Source organism: Vigna angularis, chromosome 4, assembly GCF_016808095.1.
Source record: "Vigna angularis cultivar LongXiaoDou No.4 chromosome 4, ASM1680809v1, whole genome shotgun sequence".
Lineage (NCBI taxonomy): Eukaryota > Viridiplantae > Streptophyta > Magnoliopsida > Fabales > Fabaceae > Vigna > Vigna angularis.
Genome location: NC_068973.1, coordinates 25560509 through 25570684, shown reverse-complemented (window position 1 = coordinate 25570684; position 10176 = coordinate 25560509). Strand labels below are relative to the sequence as shown.

Sequence of the window (10176 nt, the reverse complement as noted above, 5' to 3'; positions counted from 1 at the left end):
TGACGCAAAATTTGTAATACGACATAAACTAAGAAAATAGAACTATAAGACAGCCAAGGATTTTTTGTTTAATTTTTCTCTCCTAGTTCCTCTGTGTGAGTGAGAGATAGATCGAGAGATATTTAGTTATAATTATGCTATAGGTGGTAAAAATGAATCAATTTGGACAACTTCAAAGTTTAGATCCTGTATCTCCTTAAAAAGCTTATTACTAACAAAATTCATGCAAGTAAACATTTTATCAATAAATTACTTCAAGCAAATGGGAAATGAACAATAAAATAATAATTGCAAAGAAACAGAATATAGATATCTGAATTATGGCTTAAAAGAGGATTTGGAGTAAAATGTCATCCAGAAACATATATTTCTTTTTGCTACACCACAACAACAAAAATTTTGCAATATAGGCATCATTGAAAGTTCACATCTACTTACAACTTTAATTACATACAAACTAATATTCAAGGTAGCATAAAACTCAAATCTTGCCTAATAAAAAATCAATCAAGCCTTTAGTACCACATATTCATTAAACATAATGTGATACAAATAATATAGGATTTCTTCTATCAAATTAGAAAAGGAACGAATTAAAGGATGTGATATAAATAATGATAGTTGCATGCAAAGGCCTATAAAGTTGATTATCCCATCGAACATCAATTATTCTCCAAACCTCTTCATAACTACATTTAATTACCAAACCAATTATGCTATATTTGAAATAATTTCACACATAAATAATTAAACATTGAATTAGTAAAAGTTTGAAATTTTACCTCTTTTTAATATGGTTAGAATTGAACCAAATCTTCTCTTTTACACCACTCATCTCTTCATAAATAAAACTCATTGTGGGTTTTATCACCAATCTTAAGACCACCATAAAAGGGGCAGCAACTTTCAAGTATGTGGAAACGTTCTTCCAAAACAGGCTATCTAATGCCACGTGTTCTACTCTTCTCCCCTCTTGTGAAGTTCCAAAGTAGCTTGAATTCTACTCCTCAAAACTAAACATGGTCAACAATGATGCATTCAATTCATGAAGACAAGCTAGAGTTAAATAAACTGTTGCAAATCTAGTCACACTTAGTTTTATCAAGTCTTTACCTTTAGTGAACTTTTTCAACAACAAAATCAGCACTGATCTTCCATAAATGTAAGTGGTAATCTTTCTTCCCTTTTTAATTGTCAATTCATGGACCTTCAAATTCTTTCAAAATCTTCAAATATCAAATCAATGCAATGTGTTGCTCATAGAGTCCAATACAATTTTTCTCTTTTTTGCATCTCTCTAACTGTCTTGAAATTTCAGTATTGTCAATGACAACTTGAACTACATTTTCTTCTCCAACAAACTCAACGCCATCTATCATTTAGAATAATTTATTAATTGTTTTTTAAATGCCTAAGGTGTCAAGTGAATAAAGAAAAATTTTCTCTTTAAGACTATTCACCAAGAAGTTACAAATAGAACATCTTTTTTTGTCTGTCCAACCATCAGACATAATGGTATAGCGAGTTCTCTTTCAGTCATCCTTCTATTCCTCAAGAATTATATCTATTTTGTTCACAACTTGTTTCAATATCTTCTCTCTAATATCATGATAAGATGGTTGTTTTTAGTCAACTTCATACTTACCAATCATTTCACATTTCTTTAAAAATGTTGGATTTCTAATTACATTGAAAGGAATGACACTAGTGAAAAAGAGTTCAACCACTTGAGCATCAACTTCTTCTTTGTATCCTTTTTTCATCATTTGATTTATAGTTGCTTGGACTCTCGTCTTGCTAGTAGTGGCAACTTTTAGTTTCTTAAAACTAAACACCCTATGGTCTCCTTCAACAGTGTCACTTTCCTCATGGCCTTCATCAATGACATTTAACTTTTTTTCTCTTTAATGGAACATCCTTAGCTTTTACAACTATTTTTATCATCAAATTTATAATTTCTTCTGAAACAAAAGCACAAGGTCCAAAATCCTCATTGCAGTAAGATGGTGTTTAAATCTAAATATGTCTTTACTCACAATTTTTGAACAATAATTACTTTAACTTTTCTTCTATTACAACTAAATCAAACCCATGTTTCCATCCAACATCATACAGATTTCCCATAACATTTTTACTTCTACTTTTGATGAAGATGCAATTAGATTAGTATCCATTGAATTTGATGCATTTCCATACATAATGCTTTTTCACAACAAAACATTAAAAAAAAAGCAATAATTACATATTAAAAATAGTGGCAGAGGTCTTTACTTTACTATTTAGAAAAATAAATTCACTTATACTACAATGACACAATGCGAGCACGAAGGCAAGACCCACGCACAGGAGGCGAGACCAAGAGGCACAATGACGAGCGAGACCAAGACGCGAGATAGCAAGCATGAAAGAGACACAACGACAAGCGTGAAAACCACAACGAGAAATCCAAGACACGAGAGATAATAATGGAGCACAACAAAACAAAACATGCTTAACATTAAAACTCTAATCAAGCCCTAATTAAGCCATGTTTCTCCTAAAACGACCTTTTTTTTTTCATTTCTCTCTCTTTTCAAACTCTCAAAACAACTGTAAAGTCGTGATTTCACACAATTCTACTAATTCCACAATCAATTTTATTGATTTTACTTGAAAATCGAATTTATTTCTTAATTAACTCAAAAACCAAGAGTCAGAAACATAAACTCGTACTAGTTAACGAGTTTGATAACCATGGTCCATTGTCTAATTTGTTGACCATGGAAAAATTATTCGCCAGCCGGTGAAGAAGTATTCATCATGCAAGAATAACGCTTTAGCTGACAAAATGCACTGTAATTAAAAGCTTCGAATGTTATTTATACGGAAAAACCTTTTGTATGATTTGGTTATTAGGATAATTAATAAAGAATGGCAATATTATCTACAATGTTGTATTTCTCAATATTCACTTTAATTCTAGTGTATCCTGAGTTTGTGAATGATCCTACAAAACAAGTACTGTGTTGATAAGTCAATCAATTCACAGTAATTCCTCTTCTATTGTATAAAATTTCTGAGAATCCAATTATTCGAGCCTTTAATGAAGTTCCAAGTCCTTTCTATGATCACGATTTTTAAAAATGATAATTCATTCCTGGCTAATTCTAGACTTCTATACATAGCACCTTAGTTTAGTTCTTATAAATTTTTTTCTACGAGAACTGTTTAGTTTATAAACATATCCCCTTAGTTTAGTTCTTATAAACTTTTCCCAATGCTTATGAATTGGTTCTCAAGGTTATAAAACTTAAAAACAGTTCTCATTAGCTCTATAATTATTTTATAAGAACTAAACGGTTAATTGTTAATCTCAGCTGCCACTGAATATTGTTAATAGACACAATAAACACCAAACAAGTATTACTTGATTATCTTCATATTAATTCAAAAATATTACGCCCTTAATGAAATGGGGACTCTACACAAAAACAAAAACAAGTGTTTTTCATTGACATGGTTTGCCTTAGGACTTTCTGTCTGTTGATATATATTCCCTCAAGAATGAACCTGCTTCTATTAAATGAATCTACTCAACCATGAGTGCATAAATGAGATTTCTGTAAGTCATCCAACCACCAGTTCAAGGCAGTCTGGTGTAGAACATAATGACAACTTCTCATACACATCGTCTACCGATGAAATAAAGAAAAATAAAAAATTCAGTTTATCAAATCAAGGTCGCACTACAGAAATTTAAATAGTTAATTGTGATTGCATACTAACCACATTGAACAGCAGGGTTATGAATTCAGTCAATCAACTGCTTAAATAAACATTCATCACAATACACATTAAGAATAGCAAAATATCTATGGACTGTGAAGTGAATTGGGCAAATATTCCATGGCATAAATTTCGAATAAAATATTTCCGCAAAGACAAGTTTGACAACACAAAAATTGTAAAATTCAATCTCAAAAATGATTTCAAAACTAAATAGTAGCATGTCTGATTTCATGGTCTACTCTTCTACTAATATGGTTCCCTTCTCGCTTACGTAGATACCATCAAGGAACTTCCGAATATCCTTGTTCTTAACATGACATTTCTGTAGCAAATAACAGAAAAACAATTGAAGTCTAAACAAGAGTAGAATAGAAAAGGGTTTGGGCAGGGCATGTGCAGAGAGAAAGAAAATACCTGGTTAATCAGAGCACAAGACCGGGAGACAAGTTCGATATCGTTTCCATCCAAAACCAACTCATCCTTAACCTTTTCAGACCGAACAACGGACACACCCTCGAGCATGTCAACTTTTCTCACCTAATCACGCACAAGTAACTAAATAAATCAATAAACCTAATCGCACATTTTTCTTAATATCAAATAAAAAAGAAAATTAATTAATTAAAAATATACAGGAAGAGAGTATTTGTGCACCTTCTTCTCGCCGAGGAAATTTCGGATTTCAATGGACTTGTTGTCGTTGCCAATGCTGGCGTTGATGGGGAAGTGAGCGTACACGAACCTCATCTTGTAGCGGTAGCCCTTGGTGACGCCGGTGATGAGATTGTCGACGTGGCTGAGGGCGGTGCGAATGGCGGCGGAGGTTTTCCGAGATCCAAACCAGGCGTCGATCTTAAGCTTCTTCTTTCCGTTCTCGTCGGTGATGAGCTGAAAATCAAGGTTGAGATGTTTGAAGTCTCGCACTAGTTTTCCACGAGGGCCTTCAACCTCGATCACCTTGGCGTGAACCTTGACGCTCACGCCATCGGGAATGTTCATCGTCTCTGATGAGAGAATCGTCTTCATTGTTGCTGCAACTCTCCCTCTCTGTCGCAGACAGCGCACCTCCCTCACTGCACTTCCAAAACCCTAATGAACAATTATATTTATGATTTGATTTTAAGTCCACATATCAAATGTTTGAGGGTTACTTCCAATACCACCCATATTATTCTTACACCACCATATTTTTTTTAAATTCCAAAATTACCTTTTATATTTTAAAATATTTTATATTTGACTTCCTTTCTTCAACAAATATCGACATTTATTTATTGAAAGAAAAATTCTTCAACTAATATCCTCGTCAACGAATGTAGCCAAATCTGTTAAGATTTTTCTTTAAATTTTTAATTTATTGATTTATTATATTTTAAATTAATATATAAATATTATTTAAATTTTTTTAAATATATTATATAATTATATATAAATTTATTTTATTTTATTTAATAAAATAATTATTATTAATTTAATTTATGTATTATTATTTAATTAATTATTTAAATATTTTATATAATGTTAGATAAATAGATATGCCACATTCATTTTTTTTAATTTAATAATTTATTGTATTTTAAATTAATATATTAATATTATTTAAATTCTTTTTAATTTATTATATAATTATATATAAATTAATTTTATTTTATTTAATAAAATAATTATTATTAATTTAATTTATGTATTATTATTTCATTAATTAAATAATATATTTTTTTTTATTTTTAGTTAAATGGATATGTAGCATTCGTTAAGGTTTTATTTTTTACTTTTTTTAGTTATTAGTTTATTAAGTTATTGTATTTTAAATTAATATATAAATATTGTTTAAATTTTTAAAAAATTTATTATGTAATTATATATAAATTAAATTTATTTTATTTAATAAAATAATTATTATTAATTTAATTTATGTATTATTATTTAATTAATTGTTTAATATTTTTTATATAATTACTTAAAACCACATCCGTTAAGGTTTTTCGTTTTTTTTAATTTATTAATTTATTATATTTTAAATGAATATATAAATATTATGTAATATTTTTTTATATTTTAATTTATAAAGTATTTTATTTTTTTGTTTTTATAATATATTACGCAAATAAAAAACATTATTAAAATAAAATCTAAAATAAAAATAATAAATTAAAATATAAAAAAAAATAGGTAAACAGATGTCAACATCCGTTCACGGATGTCAACATGTGTTGAAGATGAAACGAATGTTGACATCCGTTTTATAAAGGATAAATTGGGTATGGGTGGTGCAGAAAGCATTTGGTGGTGGTGGAGGGAGCAACACTCCAAATGTTTTGACTTTAGGCCCACATATGACCCGTTTCTGTTTTCTGCTTCTAGCAAACAAAACTAAACCAAATGCTTTCCGTACCCCACATAATTTCGTCATACTTTGCCTATTTTTCAAAATGTTCATTTTGCCCTTTTTATTTTGTAATTACTTTCAATTTCCGTGAACCACTCTGTCCTCCTTCCCGTCCGTGTCCATGACTTGATGTTGGTAATAGTTGCTTTGAGAGAGGTTTTTGTAAGTTTTATTTATTGGATATTATGGTTATATTTTGTAAATATACTAGAGCATGGTTCATTAAGTCTCATTCAATGTTATTAGTCTGAATCAGATAAATAATATTAATAGAGATATTGGTTAGTTTAGTTACTATATATATTAACAAAATAAATGGTCAAATTTGAGTAGTTTAATGGTATTATAAATATCTTTTTATATCATATATCAACATAATTTATAATAAATAGGTTTCAAGAGAAAGGAGAAGAACCTAATTAACTTATTTAACTTATTTAACTTATTGAATTAGTTAACTAAGAAACTAATACAAACAAAATAATATAAACAAGGGATTTTTCTTATTGTGGTTTTAATGTATTCATCATATATATCCTTCCTTGTATTTGTAGTAGAGCTATTGTAAAAAACCATATAAGGGCTTTTGGATGCGTATATTATAAATGATTCAGTGATGATTATCTTAAGAAAAAAATACAAAGTATTCAAAATTATGCATTAAAAAGAGGATGGAATAGCCCACCAAAACATTGTCAGGAACAAAATCAGAACCCAAGAAAAAAGGATACATGTATAACATCATGTATTTCTTAAAACTAAAGGAAATTTCAAATAATCTTTCAAGGATTCTCTTAACATTGTGAATTCCCTTATGCATATAGTTCTAACCTTGGTCAGATTCAATGATCTTTCGCCCCATTGCAACTATAGAAGTGACAACAACATTCAAACTAGAACATAATCAATCAATGCACAAAAAAGCATAAAAACCAACTTTCTAGCGTAGAAATTTCAGAGAGCACATCAACAACATGCAAATGCAAATTATGAGGATATAACCCTAAACACAATATGACCACATAGATTTCAATAAGCTAATGCAAAATCAACACTAAACCCAAGCACCAACGAGATATAATGTTCCACATGTAACATGTTTCCAATAATAACACTAGAGAGATGGCAAAGAATAAACTTATGCAAACCACATCAATGATGGAGTCTGTAACAAGATATACAAATCGTAACCTCAACGGAAAATAGCATTGCAAGCCCTAAACATTGCGTTGAAGGGAAGTAAAAGGTTGTTTTGATTGCTATTTTTTTATTTTTTTTCTTTGATGTGTTTATATTGCTTATAAGATATTACAAGTATAAGTAAATCGAAAATGGCAAGGTATAATCAGAGATAGGATGAAGACGTATAAGAGATATAAGTAGATACACTAAGTGAGTAAGTGAGCACAGAAAGATAAACAAAGCACTTTGTAGCTTCACAATTCTTTTATACTTATGCCTTTACTTTGGTTGTCTCGGGCCACCTCAGGTAACCTCGGTACATGTTAATCTCTTTGGCAAGTGCACCAAATCGTTCAAGTAATAAACCGTGGTAAAACTAGGTATCATTTTCCCAAGAGACTCGTAATACTAGAAAATTGTGCGATTAACAACTCATCTAGACTCAAGAACAACTCATCATTTAAGAATATGTGCAAAAAGATAAATTCACAAGTAATTACAAGGTTGGACTTTGGTATTGAAGGCACTTGGAAATGGAAAAGACTAGAAATGGTATGAAATGACATTGTTAAGGTTAGTTTTCACCAATGCACTCTTGTGTATAACCAATTTCATCTCCTCTCTATCAATTTACTAAAGTCAATCCACTAAAACACTCTAGCCATAATCCCTTAGGTGAAAGAGCCTAGGTTTTCCTTATCAAACTTCAATCCCTTGGACAATCTAACAAGCAAACCTGCATTAAGAACTAGGATCTAAGACAACATGTGAATCATATCCCATCCCTGGCTCAATGAAACCCCAAAATCAAGTCATGAACGTCCCCATTACATGCAAGCTTTAAGATCGGAAACAATAATACTAGTAATAGATAGAAAATGCATTTATAAATACGAAACAATCATTCATTACACAAGAGTTCATTGGCTACATCTAACCCTAACAAGATGAATCTGGTTCTCCATTTCCATGAAGAACCCTAAAGCTTACAAACATGGAAGATGGAAGAAGAAGGAGACCCAAAGGAAGAGGAGGAGATGTTCCCACAAGCTCCTCGCGCCCTCCATGAGCTCCAGACGTGAAATCGCGCCTCCAAAGAACCAAAGACCCTTTTTCTTTCTGCCTCGTAAGTATATATACTACCTGAATTCTCGCTTAAGCTAAATTATTCTCGCTTAAGCGAGAATTCTTCTTGGAGAAGATAGTCATTCTCGCTTAAGCTAAATTATTCTCGCTTAAGCGAAAATGACTGTTAAATCAATGACTTCTTGGATCACCGAGGCTCTTCAATGTAATGGATGATCTTCCTAACATCGAAATAGATCAAAGAAAACAAGGGATTAGAGTATTATTTACGTAATGTAGCTCAAAATATAGATAAATACTAAAACTAAATAAAAGAGAGGATTTAAGCAAGTAATAAGCTAAAGAAGAGTTGATTTTGTTACTAAAATGATGCTTAGATAATGGTAAGAATTAGCATTATCAGTACACCTTCTTATTTAGTAATTTGTTGTGTGAACAACTTGTTTTGGACTAGGATAGCATCCAAAGTATTAAACTTTAACAATCCACCTTTTTCTATTTTGGTGGTCAAATTGCATATTCACGATATTATTTGCCATTAACTCAAAAGTCTTCAAAGTTTCCTCTACTATTTTAAGATTAAACAATCATCCACTTGTTGCATCTAGAATTGTTTTAAAGGAAGGTGCAAGACTACTATAGAATATCTAGACTTGTAACTAGTTTGGTAAAACATGATGTGGACATTTCCTCATTAACTCCTTATACTTTTCCCAAGCCTCATTTAGAGATTTAGTTTCTTGCAGCACAAAAGAAGTGATCTCATTTCTCATTCTAGCTTACTTGGATGGATGGAAGTACTTGTTTACAAATTTTATAGTTGTATCCTCCCTTTTAGAATTATTGCCTTGAGGTTATGATTAAAGCTAACTTTTAGCTTTATCCGGTAATGAGAAAGGGAAAAGCCCCAAGCGAATTGTATCTTTTGAAACTTCATTAATCTTCAAGGTGTGACAAATCGCTAGAAAATTCTCCATGTGAGAATTGAGATCCTTTAAAATTGCACCGCCAATTGATTATGTTGGATGACTCGTACTAATTCAAGATTGATTTCAAAATTATTGGTTTGAATAGGAGGTCTCACAATGCTCCTTAATAATTATTAGGATATGGCATAGAATAATTATGAAGAGTCTTCCTCACAGGTTGTTTTGTTATTGTGGATATATGCTCTTTGTTATCAATTGGTGTCTCTTCTTGCCTTCTTTCTCGCCTTCTTCTTCTAGCACTACTCCTGTTACGTCTAGCAATGCGTTTAATTTATGAATAAAATAAATAGAATTAGAAGAAGTTGAAATGGAAGAAGATCCCCTTGTTTTGCTCCTTTTCCCCCTTTATGGTTTCCTGGATTCCTCCATTTGCAGAGGTGGTTACTTCTCTCTCATAACCATTTTTCTCTTTTCTCGTTTCCTTTTTCTAATCCTTTTCGGTCCACACAATATTAAAATTTAATATTGCTTACTGAAAAATCCACAAGTTATGAAAAATCCATAAGTTACCTGTGGAACTTGCTGATTTGAATTATGTATTTTGGAACCAAATCCATAGGTTGTAAAAGATCCATGAGTTGCTTGTGGAACTCTCTATTTTGCTTTCTTTACTTTTGACACCAACTCCCTCCAAATTGTAATTGCAACATCTCAAAACACCTGTTTAGAATAATGATACACAAATCCAAATATATGATTAGAAACAAAGATAATATGTGATGAAATCATTCAAGAATGCAAAAATGTATGAAAATGACCTAA

The 10176-nt window shown here is 30.8% G+C and overlaps 1 protein-coding gene and 1 non-coding gene across 2 annotated transcripts; one reads left to right on the top strand and one right to left on the bottom strand.

Moving 5' to 3' along the window:
- Nucleotides 1–3866: 3866 nt before the first annotated feature.
- LOC108330860 (60S ribosomal protein L9) lies at nt 3867–4869 on the bottom strand. Its single transcript, XM_017565440.2, has 3 exons — nt 4423–4869; nt 4183–4305; nt 3867–4090 (listed from the first exon to the last, which is right to left on the bottom strand). Exons 1-3 carry the CDS (start codon nt 4792–4794, stop codon nt 4004–4006), a joined length of 582 nt encoding a protein of 193 aa, XP_017420929.1. The 5' UTR covers nt 4795–4869; the 3' UTR covers nt 3867–4003.
- Nucleotides 4870–9094: 4225 nt separating this feature from the next.
- Nucleotides 9095–9201, top strand: LOC128196405 (small nucleolar RNA R71). The gene has a single exon (XR_008248688.1). It is a non-coding gene; the product is annotated as a small nucleolar RNA R71 (small nucleolar RNA).
- The last annotated feature ends 975 nt before the right edge of the window (nt 9202–10176 follow it).